This window comes from Dromiciops gliroides, chromosome 3, assembly GCF_019393635.1.
Source record: "Dromiciops gliroides isolate mDroGli1 chromosome 3, mDroGli1.pri, whole genome shotgun sequence".
NCBI classification, from domain to species: domain Eukaryota; kingdom Metazoa; phylum Chordata; class Mammalia; order Microbiotheria; family Microbiotheriidae; genus Dromiciops; species Dromiciops gliroides.
Window position 1 is genome coordinate 435,295,570 of NC_057863.1, and position 17,187 is coordinate 435,312,756.

The 17,187-nt window shown below is 38.3% G+C and overlaps 1 protein-coding gene across 1 annotated transcript in view; it reads left to right on the top strand.

The window, feature by feature from the left end:
- Positions 1-17,187, top strand: part of PDE11A (phosphodiesterase 11A) — a 487,311-nt gene that overhangs the window by 430,939 nt on the left and 39,185 nt on the right. The window contains exons 19-20 of the mRNA XM_043996785.1: positions 3,137-3,211; positions 7,388-7,471. Coding sequence (XP_043852720.1) covers positions 3,137-3,211; positions 7,388-7,471 — 159 coding nt within the window. The remainder of the gene's footprint in view (positions 1-3,136; positions 3,212-7,387; positions 7,472-17,187) is intronic.

Here is a 17,187-nt window from a genome sequence, read left to right on the forward strand (position 1 = left end):
TGTGACCTTGGGCAAGTCACTTAACCCCCATTGCCCTGCAAAAAAAAAAAAAAGAGAGAGAGAGAGAGAGAGAGAGAGACTTGTTTAGAGAACATGAACTTGGACAGACTTTGGGGGATAGTGGAGGAAAGATAGGCCTGACATGCAATGGTCCATGAGGTCACAAAGAGTCAGACATAACTGAACGACTGAACAGCATCAACATAGAGCAGTTGCTAGATTCCAGACAGTATGCTAAGCACTTCACAGTTATCATCTCCTTTGATCCTCACAACAACCCTATGATTTTCTGATAAATATGTAAATTATATCAAGTGCTAGCAAATAAAAGATCAGGCTCTGACAAAATTTTCAATACATCAGTTTCTATCTAAACTGTTATTATGCCTTCAGACCCGGCACTCTTTTTTGTCTGTGCATATTTTTCCCTCCCAACTGCATGGTCACAGATATTTTAAACAGTTTAGGCAATATTTTTTCACAAATAAGTAGATACTACTTTTTGAAAGTGAATTCCTGAAGTATTTTTAATACTTTTCTGTTCCTTTCTTTCCCTTTCTAAAAGAATTTTCTTGGGTCCCTTCCACCCTTCTTCCCACACAAGTATAAGTACAGCATGTGGATTTCCCCAGTGATCCCCTGAGGCCTGATTAGCATCTAAATTTCCTTCTTTAATAAAAAATTCAATCAGGAGTCACTTAATGTCCCTGATTGGGTTTTTAAGTACAAAACAAAATAGTGGTGCCAGTTGAGCTTTAGGAGAAGTGCTAGGGAGACCCTCGGGGGCTCTCTAAAGAACAAGAGAAGGTATTTTTTATTCCACTGATTTCTAGGGGCTGCAGATCTACACGGGATTCCTACCTCTGTGGGGCCTGATGAACACATCTAATTTATGTTGTGTTGAGAAACTCAATCAAAGAGCAACCAGAGGAACCTCGTTTAGTTTGGAAACAAAGCACCTGAGGCTCTAATCCTTGCCTGGAAACATTTTTCCTGCTGGGTAGAAAGAAGTGAGCCCCAGGATATGAAATGGGAAGTAGTGGCATAAATGATGGTAGGGATGAAACAGATATAAAACATGAATACAGTATGGCACACATTTGAAATATGGCTAATGAAGAAATTTGTTTTGATAGGTAGGTAAATAGAGATATTTACATATACACACATATATGTGTGTATCTTAAACTCTAAGTGTTATATATATATATATATACACACACACATGTGTGTATTGTGTATGTATGTATGTGTATACACAAACACACGTGTGTGTGTGTGATTTTTCTTTTACTTTCCCACCAGGGAAGTGGGTAGGAGGTAGAAGGCACAGAAAATAATCCTTATTAATTGAAAAAATGTAATTAGAAAAAAAAAGAAACGATCTACAAATTCAGAACCAGAAAAGATAAGAAAGGAAAGCCAAATGCAGAGAGGAAAAAGGTTTATATTTTACACATAAAGTTCAAATGGTTTTATGCTATAATTTGACTCAATTTTTCCTTGTTAGAAATATTACATCTAGGGGCAGCTAGGTGGCGCAGTGGTTAAAGCATTGGCCCTGAAGTCAGGAGGACCTGAGTTCAAATCTGACCTCAGACACTTAACACTTACTAGCTGTGTGACTGTGTGACCCTGGGCAAGTCACTTAACCCCCATTGCCTCACTAAAAAAAAAAAAAAAAAATATTACATCTGACCTGTCTGGCTATACTAATTCCTAACACCATTTGAGGGCCTCTCTAGGCAAGAGAATGCTTTTGTGAATGACAGAACACTTGCCATCTTCGGTTTGCTTTCTGCTTTGCAGGGTTCTTTTTTTAAAAAAATTATACTGGGGCAGCTAGATGGCGCAGTGGATAGAGCACCAGCCCTGGAGTCAGGAGTACCTGAGTTCAAATCCGGCCTCAGACGCTTAATACTTACTAGCTGTGTGACCCTGGGCAAGTCACTTAACCCCAATTGCCTCACTAAAAAAAAAAAATTATACTAATATTTTACGATTGAGAAAAGTGTTATAAGTGAAAGGTGTATTGATTGACTTGATTCTCAGAATTTACTGTTCCTTTCACCTTGCTAGACCTAAGCTGTATATCTTTAAAGTATCAAAACGATGGGCTCAAATGAACAAAGCAGAACTAGAGGAATATGGACTTCCAGGTTGTTTCCCTGCTTCCCTTGAAGTCAGAGATCATTCTTGGCTCAACCCTGCAAACTTGAGATCTTTTCTTGCTTCTCCCATTGCTTGCTTGAGTCATTTCAGAATTGTTGTTGAGTCATTTCAGAATTTTTCATCATAAATCCTCAACCACATTGTTGAAAGGAGATGCTGCCTAACTTACCCTACTAAAATAACACCAAAATTTCCCCAAAAAATATCCCTAGGGCTTGATGAAGAAATGTCTCATTCTAACCCATGTCATGGAAAATCCCAAAGAATCCAAAGAAGTCATGAGTTTTCAACTTTGGAATGTATTTTTGTAGTCTGGGAGGTAGCAAATAAAAATCCTAGGTAGCATTTGATCACTGTGATATTAAAATATCTCTTTTATGAATTTGAACAGACTACATCTCAAATCATGTTCCCACAAAAATAACAATAGAGTGCTATAAAAGACTGCTATATAATATGCCTAATCTGCAATGTAGGTGTTAGCCCTTTACAGCCTCCTATTTTGAGAGCATGTTCTGTATTTATCATTGTCGCAATATGCTGTGAATGACCATTAGGTAAATAACCTACATGAAAATAATAATGACTTAACTAAATTGTTATTTGATTCATTTCTCTACCAGAAGATATTCTGCACAATAACATGGGGGCCAAATGTTTCAACCCCAGTATGGAAGCAATGATAGATAAAGATAAAATCTATCTACATAGGAAGTATTTTTTAAATGTTCTGATCCATTAAGACATTGTCATTGGTGTATTCTGTAATGCCCCTAAAAAATAAGAGGTTACCATGTTTTCCTACTTTGCAAAGGTAAATGTTGTAAGCTTGTGCTATGCCAAGGCTGAAATAGTTTCTGTTGATTGCTAAAAATGTCTACACACACACACACACACACACACACACACACACACACACACACACACACAGATTTAAAAGAATTAAAATACGGATGTTTTTCAGGTGGCTGAACTAGTAACCAGTGAGTTCTTTGAACAAGGAGACAGAGAAAGAGCTGAACTCAAACTCACTCCTTCAGTAAGTTTATTCTTATTTTTGTAAAACTGAATCAGAAAATGAATCTCTAGCTATCAAATAGCTGAAAGCAAGAGGGTGAATGAATGGGGAAAAACAGGCTTGAAAGTTTGAGTCTAAACTTAAACATGGTTGTCAGAGGGCAATTTCTCCCAAGGTTCTGAGTAAGGGAAACAAGGGCAGAAAGTTCCTCAACAAAATTTTACCCAGCACTCAGAAAGCCCTGGAGTGTGGCCAACAGGAAGTAGGGATAGAAAACTGTAAGGTGGGGCAGCTAGGTGGCGCAGTGGATAAAGCACCAGCCCTGGATTCAGGAAGACCTGAGTTCAAATCCGACCTCAGACACTTGACACTTACTGTGTGTGACCCTGGGCAAGTCACTTAACCCTCACTGCCTTGGAAAAAACAAAACAAAACAAAACCCAGCTCAAGCACTACCTCCTCAGTTAGTCTTCTGTTGGCCTTACCTCCAAAGTTATTTTGTTTTTATAGTGCATCTTCTTTCATTTATTTACATGACCATAGATCATAGGTCTAGAGCCGGAAGGCACCTCAAAACCCATCCTGTCCAACTTCTTATTTTACACACAAGGAGAACTAAGGCCCAGGCAAGTTAAATGACTTGACCAAAATCACACAGTCCATGAATATGGCTATTACTTTCTTTGATAGAATGTAAACCTTCTAAAGGCAATGACTTTCATTCTCCTGTTTGTAGTCCTAATGCTTAGTATAATACCTGCAACATAGTAGGTACTTTGTTGCTGAGTTGTTGAGTTGTTTCAGTCATGCCTGACTCTTTGTCACCTCATTTGGGGTTTTCTTGGCAAAGATACTGGAGAGGTTTACCATTTCCTTCTCCCACTCATTTTACAGATGAGAAAACTGAGGCAAATAGGGTAAAATGACTTCCCCAGGCTCACACAGCTAGTAAGTGTCTGAGGGTGGATTTGAATTCAGTAGGATGAGTCATCTTGACTCCAGGCCTGGCACTCTACTGTACCTGCCAGCTGCCCCAGTAGGTGCTTAATAAATGCTTATTCATGGATTGATTGACTCTAAAAGTCCACCTATGTACAAATAGATTTCTACATATGGACAATTGTTATTTTAGTTTCCCAAACAGCCACTGAGTTTATTATTTTCATATCAGTTTTTAAAAAAACAGCCTTTGAAGGAACCATGGAGCTAGTAAACTTGAGAGAATTCAAATCCAATAACCTTTCAGTAGCCTCTACTATGAGCAAAGCAATGTTAGATACTTTTTTGGGGGTGGGATGGGGTATGAGAATACAAAAAAATCAGTAAGATCAGCCTTTGTTCTCTAGGTTAGAGGAGACAGATTCAGGACTATTATAGGAGGCAGAAGTAAAAAAGGAGGGGATGGGGTGGGGGGGGGGGTGCGGTGCTATGAGAGGCCTCAGGCAGTGTGACTGAGTTTGATTACAGAAATAAAGCTCTTGGACTGGAGTGCTCAGCGTTTATGTCTGAAGGCTACGCGTGACCCAAGTGGCTTTCAACTGCACACACTTTCAGAAGGTTTTTTTTTCCTTTTAAAAACTGCTTCCCAGGCAGCAACTGAAGGGTTTACAATGCAGCAATACCACAGGTCATTTAATTAAATGAGAAAAATATGAGTAAATTGCTAGCGTTGGAGGGCTGGATGCCGCAATGAAGCAGGGCTGAGGAGCCTTTGTCTGTAGGCTCAGGTAAAGAGATTTTCTGAAAGCCGTGAATGTAATTAACTTGACCAAAGTCTAAATGAGACTTTTTCCTTACAAAGCGTGTCACACAGAGGAAACTGACCCTTGGCTGAGATCTTCCATGACAGCTTTCCAGGGCAGCCTAGGAAGGCAGGCAAACAATTTCCAACTTTCATCTTCATTTTTTCTCGTCAGGTTAAAAGAATAACTCCAAACAGCCAGGGTATCACCAGTGTGGGGACAGCCCCCCCCCCAACATAGATCAGGTCTTCGTGAGTGGCAGTAACTGAATACATTCATAAGAATAGCTAGCATTTATATAATACCCACTACGAGTCAGGTACCATGCTAAGCTCTTTACACTTATTATCTCATTTGATTCACACAACAACTCTGAAAGGTAGGGGTTATTATTATCTCCATTTTACACATGAGGAAACTCAGACAGACAGAGTTCAAATGACTTGTCTAAAATTACATAATAATTGTCTGGGGCTGGATTTTCAACCAGGTCTCTCTGACTCCAGGCCCAGGGTTCTATCCACCATGCCACCTGACTGCCCTGGTAACCAGCCTCAGGAGATGACAATTTCTTAACTTAGCTAGATTGGTCCTGGGCAGATCAGGGAGAATGAGGAGTTGAGAATAACATTGAGGCAATGAATACGAGAGACTGAAAGAATAGCGGTGTCACTGACAGAAAGAGGGGAAGTTTTAGAGGAAAAAGTGTGTGGGAGCGAGGGAAAGGAGTGACGGCAAAGCTTGAGAAAATATTTGAGATGTGGAAGAATTAGTTTTCAGTGAGGGCAAAGAATGGGTTTAGAAGGAGGGAGGCACAGAGAGAGATGGATTGAAAGGCAGTTATGGTCTGATGGAAAAAAATGTAAGGTTTTGTTTTTTGTTTTTTAATCATGGAAGTGGAGCACTTTTGAGTCATCGTGAGATCCAGGATATGGCCATTCCTATGTTTGGCTGAGGTGGAGGGGAAATGCAAACGATGGGATTTGAAGACATTGAGATTAGTATTTTTAAGAAGCACCAAAATAAACGTGGAGTCTTTTGCTTTGTTCTTCAGTCATGTCTGACTTTGTTGTGACCCCCATTTGGGGTTTTCTTGGCAAAGATACTGAAGTGGTTTGACATTGCCTTCTCTAACTTATTTTAGAGTTGAGAAACTGAGGCAAACAGACGTGACTTGCTCAGGGTCACACAGCTAGTAAGTATCTGTGTCCAGGATGAGTGTTCCTGACTTCAAACCCAACAAAGTTGGGAAGGAGAGGAAGATAGTGAAACATTGTTGATTACCATATGTCCAAGTCTATTCTGAAGTAGAAAGGATCTCTCAGGTTGAACAAAACAAGATTAAAAAAAAAAACTTTGTGGAAACAGAATCCAGAGATAGGTGTTATAATACAGGGAAATAAGAGGTATATACTGGGAGAACAAGGTGTTAATAAAACTGTTCAAATAATAAATTAATTGGGGGCAGCTAGGTGGCACAGTGGATAAAGCACCAGCCCTGGATTCAGAAGGACCTAAGTTCAGATCCAACCTCAGACACTTGACACTTACTGTGTGACCCTGGGCAAGTCACTTAACCCTCATTGCCCAGAAAAAAGAAAAAAAAAATTAATTATGTTCAAAGGCAGACCACTGAGGCTTAGCAAGGTCAGTAGAAGCTATCAGAATATTTGGAGAAAGGTAAAATATTATCAAATATTATCAGTATTATTAATAATGGAAATTACAAAATTGAATAAGCACAGGCTTTTTCATTGTTCTACCTAGGGGTAGAAAAGTTTACATTAGTTTCTTCAAGTGAGTAATACCTAGTCTATCCACAATCCTTTTAATTTCTGTGGCACTTTCTAGACACAGCTGAAAAAGGCAAGTTTAAGGTCCTGATTCCAAAGATGGAAATTCAGTACTTCTGTGAAGGAAGAAAACCCTCTAATATACATACAAATTAAGGTATTTGTAACAATAAAAGCTGATAAATTAACAACCCCACATGAAGTAGGGGAATGTAAATTTTCATTATTTCAAGCGAAGCATCTATTTAGGGCTCTTTGCCAACCTATCCCATCCTACTCCATTCCACCTCATGCTGAAAATGAAAACCTGCTGTATTTTCATGGCACTAAAATCAGTGTCGTCTTAAAATTGGCAGCCACTTCCTGTTGACTTGATTTCAGGAGGAATTCTCATATTTGTAAATATTTGGGGCCCCAAGTAATTACATGCTATAAAACTCAAGTAAAGGTAATTTATAAATCTAATAAAAGAAGCAAAAATCATCTATTTTTCATTCTAGATAAAGGAATAAGATGGGGGTATGTCTCTGTGTGTGTGTACGTGCATGTAAAGATTGGTTGTGATCTGTGTTCAGTTTGTAAAAATTGGGTCCTGGCTACAAAGTATTAGATGAAGCATGTGTAATAAAGTATGTGTGCGGGTTTTTTTCCCCTCATTGTAGGCTATTTTTGATCGAAACAGAAAAGATGAACTGCCTCGGTTACAATTGGAATGGATCGATAGCATCTGCATGCCTCTGTATCAGGTAACTTTTACTTGTGGGTGTCTAAGAACCCTATCGCACCCAGGAAATTAAAATCAGGATATACCAGTCTTGGAAGCTTGGGTATTATCAAAACCTTTCAGTGCATTTTTGCTGTGCTTGGAACTTGATTTGCTGTCTTTTCTCAGAATTATGAACATCCAATGGGAGAAGGAATCAGTAAAGCTGATTCCCATTCCCTTTCCTCTGGCCATTCTTGCCTTGGGCAAATCACTAACTCTGTCTCAAAGCCTTGGTTGCCTCATGTGCAGAATAGGTATTAAAAGAGATGGGGTGGGTAAAATAATCTCTTGTAGTCCTTTCTAGCTTTTTGGTTTATGATTTCATAAATGCCTGAAGTAAAGCCTGGGCTGGATTTGGAGTTGGGAAGACCTGAATTCAAATCCTTACCTCTGAAGATATGGTTGTTAACACAAGGATGGTTCTAGTATGAAATCTCTTCATTGATTTTTCAGGGGCAGACTATTTGTTGTTATTGTTGTTCAGTCATTTTCAGTGGTGTCTGGATCTTCCTGACCCCACGTAGGGCTTTCTTGGCAAAGACACTGGGGTGGTTTGCCATTCTTCTTAGCCAGATTTCTTTGAACAAGTCATTCAAACAGAATGGGAATAACCTACATAGCACCTGGTGTATCTCCTGAGGTTATTGTGAGACTTAAATGAGATACTTGTAAAGTGCTTTGCAAAGCATTCTGGGTACTTTAATAAACACTATTTAACATTATTATTCTCATCCCTATTATTAATGAAACCAATCCATGTGTGACACTTGCATTTTTTACATGATGTGCTAAAAAGAAATGAATAGTTTGGCTGAATCAAAGCCATCCCCCTCTGTCTTCACTTCAGAAGTGAAGTAAAGACATCAGTGAACTCTTCCATTCATGCAGCACTTTGGGGATCTAGCTTATTTGGGAGAGAGGAAGACTCTCTTATATTAGCAGTGACAGCTCAGTGTACACTGACTATTTTAGTTTTATTTCTATTTATTTGTTTTGGAAAAGGAAAACCTGGTTTGTTCTTTACCCCCTACTTAGCATGAATGAGATTGGGCCTCATTTTCACTTCAGAGTGAAAAGCCCATGTAGAGAGAGCACAATCTATTTAGTTTTTCACTCTATGTAACTTCCATTACAAATGTTGTATTTTTTTAAGGACTTTGCAGCCATTATGCCCAAGTCTTATCTACCACTTCATTTTTAGTACTTCTGAGATGTGCTTGGCTTTCTCACATTAACCTGGAAAAAGAGCTGTCAAGAAGATGGAAATTTCATTTCTCTAATGGCTATAAATAACTAATGCATATTCATTCTTTGAGTTTTAAATTATCCATTGAGTCGGTAATAAAATGAAATCTGAAGTGCAAAGTTGAAAGGGAACCTAAAAATAGGTACAGGCCAAATATAAAGTGTGAAGTGTCCTTATTCTTTTTTAAAATTGAAGCATTGGGTGGAAGAAGTTCTGAAACTAAAAATGTCACACACCAGTAACACCCGCTTTTATTTCTGATATTCTATTAAAAAAAGAAAGTTGTGACTCCCTGACTCCAAAATATGTAGCCATTTGGTCAGAATCACTCTGGTGTACTTAACTGTGTTTACTTATTCAACTTCAGCTAATTCTTTGACATGGGTCAATAATGATGAGAGGCAGCATGGCATAGAAGAGGGAGAGCTGGTTCAGAGTTAGAAAGACCTGCATCCAAGTCCTGTCTGTGACATATCATGGCTGTATGACCCTGGAAAAGTCACTTAGACTCTCCAGGCTCTAGTCAACTCTCAGAGAGTATCAGTTGTAGACCAGCTACCCATCGGTGTTGGTAGAGTTTCTTTGCTCAGAAGTTCCATATCTCAATGACATCATCCATCTAGTCCCTTTTGATTAGTCAATCTAATGAAATTTCCTATAAGAGCAGCCTCTTTCTTCTCTCAGGAATCCTCGAATTCAGATGCAATAGGCCATATAACATCCTCAAGAGAGAAACAATCCAATTCTCATCAACAAACTATTATTATCCATTATATGTCAGGTGTTGGGTGTATAAAGACAAAAAGATACAACCCCTTGCCCTGAAGGAACTTATTATATTCAATTAAGATGGAGGTTCATGAGGCCCAACAGGGGCATGACATCCCACACATAATGATAGCTTAATAAAATCATGTTTACTGATTGATTGATATACTCAGAATCATAACTATTTGATCTTTCTCCTCAGGTTAGGTTTGGGAGGCCACTTAAGAGCATTAGCCTGACAACTTGACTTGCTACACATGAATATAAGCACATTCTATTTACTTGTATTGTAATATATGTTGAAAATAGTCTTCAGATGTTTGTCAATAAAAAATCAGCTATTGCACACATATAACATATCAGATTGTTTACCATCTCGGAGAAGATAGAGAAGGAACAGGGGAGAAAATTTGGAACTCTAAATTGTATTAATAAAATGAATGTTAAAAATTGTTTTTACATGTAATTAGAAAAAATAAAATACCATTCAAAAGAAAGAAAATCAAATCAATTGACCCTTTTCAGCAGAGTGACACAGATCTTTTGACTCATTCTTTACTTCCTTTTAAATATTTTGAGAGCTTCAGGTAAAAAAATATTTTTGTTGTTGCTCAGGCATTTCAGATGTGTCCAACTCTTCATGACCCCATTTGGGGTTTTCTTGGCAAAGGTACTGCAGTAGTTTGCCATTTCCTTCTCCAGCTCATTTTACAGATGGGAAAACTGAGGCAAGCAGGGTTAAGTGACTTACCCAGGGCCACACAGCTAGTAAGTTTCTGAAACTAGATTTTAACCCAGGAAGATGAGATTTGACCTATCTAAAATTCTGGCACCTCAAATAACTAGGTTCTTGAGCTTAAAAAAAAAACCTCAAAAAACTCAACAATTCTTCTACTACTCTGCATGTATATGTTTTCATTTCCACATAGTGCAGCTATTGTGATTTTTGCTTTATTGATGGACAAATTAAAATGCAAGAGATTAAAAATACAAGAGATACAAAATAAAGGGGATCAAATGGTTGTCCTGTTTCCTGCCTCATAGTCTCAGTCTTCTCAATGGCCCTTCTATAAATCACTCTTTGCTGACATTTTCCTTCCTACTTATTCCTTCTATTTAAAACACCAAGAGCAAGTGTGGAGTGTTGTTGTTGTTGTTGCTTAATGAACAGTGTGTAATGTTTATTAGGAAAGGTCTGATCTTTACCTGTCAGTATATTTTACCATAGGATGAAAATTTTAACCCTCTTATGATTGGTTTCTCATTGATTTTTATACTTAGACAGATACATGGTCACTGATCTAACTTGGGATCAATCGAAACAAGAAGGTTGAAATGAAAAGACCTGAGTGAGCTTGGAAGTAACAACTAGACTATCTCCCAGTTCTATTAATGATGTAGGAATATCCTTGGGGTCACAACCTGTCAGTGTCATCTCACGCCATGCAAATCTCGTTAATGTCCTCCTATAAACCCTCCATGGGGAAGTCAACCCAACCTGCTGGGGGCCTTCCAATGGAATACAAGGACTGTTTGTTTACCAGTTATTCCTCCCTCTCACCACATCACTAACCCTTTCATCCTGCTGCTTATACAGTTGTCTGATGACATCCTTTACACTGCTTATCTTGTGCAGTAGTTCATTGGTTATATATTACTGTGTGATCTGGCCCATCATGCACCTCTCCATTGCCTTCTGAGTGACAATAGTCTTTAATTCTTCACAAGTTGCTATTCTACAATTCATAGAATCTTCTGCATTCCATATTTTTCCATTACTAGAAGAATGTTGTCAAAAGATGGGCTTAGTTACTCATTGACATCAATTTTTAAATGAGTCATTTTGGAATTAATTTAAAAAAAACAAATGGTGAAACAGTGGCATTAGATGGAAATAATTTTGGATTTGGAGTCACAAGAGACCTTTATCCATATCCTGCCTCCATCACTTATTAACTGTGTGACCTTGGGAAACTCATTTTTACCTCACCTGAGCTTTACTTTCCTCATCTCTAAAGCAAGGATAATAATCCCTCTAGTAAATGAGAAGACTGTTATGAGGGTCAAATGGGATAACGTATGCAAAATGCTTCATAAACCTCAGAGTGCTGTATAGATGTCAACTACTAGAATCCAGGGTGGGGTGGGGGTGGGGGGGGTGGATGATTCAGTGGATAGAGCATCAGGACTGGAGTGGAGAATACTCATCTTGAGTCTAAACCCAGCCTCAAACGCTCACTAGCTGAGTGATCCTGGGCAAGGCACTTAACCCTATTTGCCTCAGTTTCCCCATCTGTAAAATTAACTGGAGAAAAAAAAAAAGGTGAACCACTCCAATATCTTTGCCAAGAAAACCCCAAATGGGGTCATGAAAAGTTGAACAAGACTGAAAAACACTAAAACTTCCTGACTCCAAACCCAGCGCTCTATCAACTGAACCATATAGCCCCCATTACTATAATACAACTTCAATCTCTAACAGCAGTTCTCCATTAACCTGTAATTCTAACAGAGAATCAAATCAAAATAAATTAGTTTTGCAAGAGATCACTTGAAGGAATGAGCCATCTGGTAATCTTGGTGGCTGACTTGTAAGTTTCTTGGGAAAAAAATATAAAACAAAAAAATATTTAAAGTACTTGTAGGCACATTTTGACCATATTCATTATAACAATAGATGTACATGGAGCAGAAAGTTCCTGCGCTGCCCCACCCCCAAAAAACTAGGAGGCACATACAAAGCTTCAGTCCCCTGAAGCTCACACACTAAGGAGGTGTGATAGTCACCTATATAGCATTTGCTACATGAAAATAGCTGAGCTTTTCCCATCTTATTGCTTCAAAGTTGTTGTTTATTTCCTCAAGAAAGAGAGGGGGCACATCCTGTAAAAGTCATGATTTATCTGTATGAGCATTTTAATCCAAACGAGTACAAGAAGCCTGAGTGGGCAGGGAAGCATCAGAGCATATTCCCCAAGAGAAGACACTGAAGCCCTGGTTAGTTAGCTCTGTCCTAGCAGGATATCTTGGAGAAACAGGCTCACATCTGATTCCCCTGCTCTCTGCTGTCTTTACACCCTGCTGTGTATCCATTAGCCTGCTGCTCAGCATCTTAAAAAAAGTAAAAGAAAGAAAAAAAGAAAAGAAAAGAAAAAGCACCATCAAACCTTGAAGTCATTGTGATACCAGCCTTAGGGATAAACAAAAAAACCTGATGTCACAGTATCATACTGAGCTCCTCTTTGCAATATCAAACTTTGTGGTTGCTGTTGTTGTATTTGCCTTCCCAAGTTAATCAAACCTCAGTGCACTTAGAGCTTCAGCAATGCGCAGAGGCTTTGCAAATCTATTTTACAAAGATTTGAAAAACTTAATTTAAAATATGGAAACTCATTTCAATTGTTCACCAAAGTATTTTAATTTCTGGAGTATTCTTCCTTATAGAGGATACTTAAGGATGGCACTAGTCAGAGGCTGGCCAGCACAATGCTCCCTCTATATTTAGGGGAGGAAAAGTTTTAGCTCAGGATTTTCTCATTAAAAATGCCATGGGATCTGGGGTGGCTAGGTGGCACAGTAGATAGAGCACCGGCCCTGGAGTCAGAAGGACCTGAGTTCAAATCCGGCCTCAGACACTTAACACTTACTAGCTGTGTGACCCTGGGCAAGTCAACCCCAATTGCCTCACCAAAAAAAAAAATGCCATGGGATCTCTATAGCACACTGGCCCCTCAAATCTAAGGACAGAATGACCTATGATTTTCTTTCAACTTTCAGCTGGGACAACCTTTTAGGAATGTATGCATCATCATTATAAATGGTAATAAATGCTTTGTAGAGAAAAGTGTAGAAGGGTGAAAAGTAAGACTGAGTTTGTGTAAAACTCAAAACAAAAACAAAAACAAAAACCAACAACCAAAAAAACCCTTGACTTTGAAAACGATTAAGTGCAAGGAGCCAACCAGTTGCCCTTACAGAAGGATTTCCTAAAATACAAAGAAAAAGTCCTTTAACAACAACAACAAAAGCATAATGCTCCCAGAAGGGTTCATTTCTCCAGTATAGATTTTAGAATCAAATAAATAAATGAGCCGCAGAATGACTGTCTATAACAAGAATTTAAAATGCACTATCTCCACCACAAAGAACCTTATAATCTAAATCTTGCAGAATGTGCAGAAGAGAATACAAAGAAATTAGTTCCAGTCAATAGTTTTTAAAGTTTGAAAGAAAAATAAAACTTATCGGTGGGCATTTTATATATCTATCCTTAAATTTCTGCATATATTCCTATGTATAAATACCCAGTATTTATACACTTAATGTTTACTTTTCTACTGTTTCTGATTTCTTCCTAATGCATTATTTCTTTTGAGGAGGGAGGCAGGATTTGTCATTTCACCAGTGTAAATAGAATATTCCCAGTGTGGAACTTCCTCTACTGATGTAGATCATCCCCTTTTCTACAATTTATAGTCTTAGAGAATTGGCTGGGACATGGAGGAGAGGTTAAAAAACTTGACTAGGTCATATGGCCAAATTATATCAATGGTGGGATTCAACGCAGGTCTCCCAGAGGCCAAGACCAATTCTCTTGCTACTTCTTTGTCTTGGAAGTTGGCTTCATATTCCTTTATATTACATCGCATTTCTTTATATTCATCCATCTTTATTGCATTGTGGCATTTCATTGCATTGATATACTAGTTTCTTCAACTTTCTTCAATGATTGGATAGAGGCCATTAGGAATTTTGTATAATGACAAATAATTATAATGATTACTTTTCATTTCACATATATATAAATTTATGCACATGCATATATATTACCTAGATGTCAGAGATGAGAGTCTGACACTGTATATAGGCCCTCTCTGGGATATGTATCATGGAATAACAAGTTATTACAACCCTATGCATAATTGGGTGTCATATGGCCTACAGCATTTGGGGAGGTGGGGAGCAGCTAGGCAGCACCATAGTGAATAGAGTGTCTGGCCTGGAGTCAGGAAGACTCATCTTCATTCAAAGCCAGCCTCAAATACTTATTAGCTGTGTGACCCTGGGCAAGTCACTTAACCTTGTTTGCCTCAGTTTCCTCATCTGTAAAATAGGTTGGAAAAGAAAATGGCAAACCACTCTGCCAAGAAAACCCCAAATGGGGTCACAAAGAGTCAGACATGACTAAAATGTCTAAACAAAAAGACAATTTTTTTAAAAAGTAATTTAGGGGTGCAGCTAGATGGTGCAGTGGATAAAGCACTGGCCCTGGTGACTTCCAAGTGAACTGGATTTAGGTGAGGTCAGGCTGTGCAAAATCATCAGCCTCACTCTCTCCTGCAGAGTCATCAGAGTCCAGTGGCAAGACATAGGTCAAGATGACTGACGATGGCCCAGCCAAAATGTCAACCAACTCAAAGGGGAAAAGAAAGCTAAGAAGATAACAAAGAAAAGAAATTATAATAAAAAGATTAAAACAATATCAACTGATTGAAAGAAATGGGACCATAAGATTAGAGTAGCCGCATTCCAAAATGACATTTAAAAAGAAATGAGAACAATAAATTGCCTAGAATCATGATCTTGGATCAATATACTTTTGTGCAACTATTTATTCATGACAACCCAGAATAAAAGAATTTTGTTCCAATGCCAAGAGTAAGTAGGTAAATAGTGTTTACTATGCCATCTATCATTTTTATCAGTAACTTGAATAAAAGCATAGAAATATGTGCTTCTCAGATTTGCAAGTGACAGGAACCTGGGAGGGATGACTAATATACAGGATGACAAGATCATGATTCAAAAAGATCTTGACAGTCTACAACATCGATTCCTTTCTTTTAGGTGAAATAGTATAGGGATAAATGTAAATTCTTACCTTTGGGTTCAAAAATTCAACCAAACAAGTATAAGATATAGACTAGCGTTGGGGTGGGAGAGGGAGGGCCAAGAGAGTCCGACACCAGCTTATCTGAAAAAGGCCTAGGGATTGTAATGTCTAAAAGCTTAAAATGAATGACACAGCAGCCAAGACACCTAATACAATATTGGGCTACATTAAGACAGGCATAGTGCATAGTTAACTGGTTGTTGTCCTTCATGCTCCAAGAGGACCAAAATGACATCAATATATTGAGGTCAAGGTACAGTGTGTCCAACTGTGGCTGATCAGACCAATAAGAGCTCAGAAGCCTCTACCCTAGGTTGAGCATAAATAGTCCATATGAACATTTGGAGTGGAGATGTCTAAATTCACACATCTCATGTTTCTTTTGAGCTACTGCAATTCTGCTTTGCTCATAAAGCATTGTAGGAGGTGATGGTATCACTGTGTTGTGCCCTAGTTAAATGATTCCTTCTTTTTTAAAGAGGTCAGTACTTGGCTTATAGTCTTCCTCTACACCCCAGTCTCTTCCCTTATGCTTGGGGACATCACTCTTAAATACCCTGGCCTCCTAGTTCATCAACTTTTTCAACTCTCATGACCTTCATCTTCATTGGAGTTCATTCACAAACAGGCATGATCATACCTTGATCCTACCATCACCCTTAGGGATTCTACTTCCATAGTTAAAAACCATAAAATACCTTTATCTGATCATAACCTCCTACCTCTTCCATCTCACCTTGATTCTAATTCTTCCTAAGTCTCTTCTTCCTTACTGTGACCTCAAAATCCTTTAACCCTTAGTTCTCAGGCAGGACAAGACACTATTTTGGCCTGGGCATCTCCCATTCCTGGAATGTAGCCCTTCCCTGTCTCCTCCTCAGAGAAGCAATATCTTCCTTCAAAAGTCAGCTCAAGTTCTGTCTATAAAAATCATGTCCTCCTCCCCCTTGTTAGTAATGTTCTAACCCCTAACAAGTTACTCTGTACCTACTTCTATATATTTTATAGCTACTTTTCTATATACCTGGTGTTTCCTTCCCATAGAATGTAAGTTCCTTGAGGGAATTCACCATCTTAACTTGTTCTTTATTTCCTCAGTGCCTAGAGGAATGCCTGAAATTTAGTAAATATTTGTTGAATGAATCCATATTTGATGAACCAGTATGTTAAGTTCTAGGCACCATGTTTTTGGAAGAATACTTATAAGCTGGAGAGTATGTCAAGTTCATGATATATGAAGACTAGGTAAAGCAAGAGACTTTCAAACTTGCTGAACCTTGGGCTGGTGCATTAACTTTCTTGGGCTAATGGCTATGCTTTTTGCTATATGAGAGCAGAGGTGTCAAATTCACAGTTAAGGGGCAAGCCGGAATCAGATTAAAGATTACAATGTAATTAGGAAATGTCCAACAAAATAGAGTACAAAAAACATAGATAATGTTCATTTGTGGTTGTCAAAGTCAATATGCCCTACCAGGGATCCTTTTCTTTTCAATTAATCCTCAATTTAGCTAAAATAATAAATATATTTACAACAATTCTCAATTTTCTTCCAAGCATTAATTTATTTAATGATAATAAATAGTATTTTATAGCACTTTAAGTATTTTTAATGCTTTGCAAATCATTTCACATTTGCTATTGCATTTGATTCTGACAACCACCCTTGAGGTACTATTTTTATCCCCATTTTGTGGATGAGGGAACTGAGATTGAGAGAGGTCAGGTGACTTGACCCAAATCAGTCAGCTAGTAAGTACATAGGGCAGACTTCAAATTCAGGACTTTC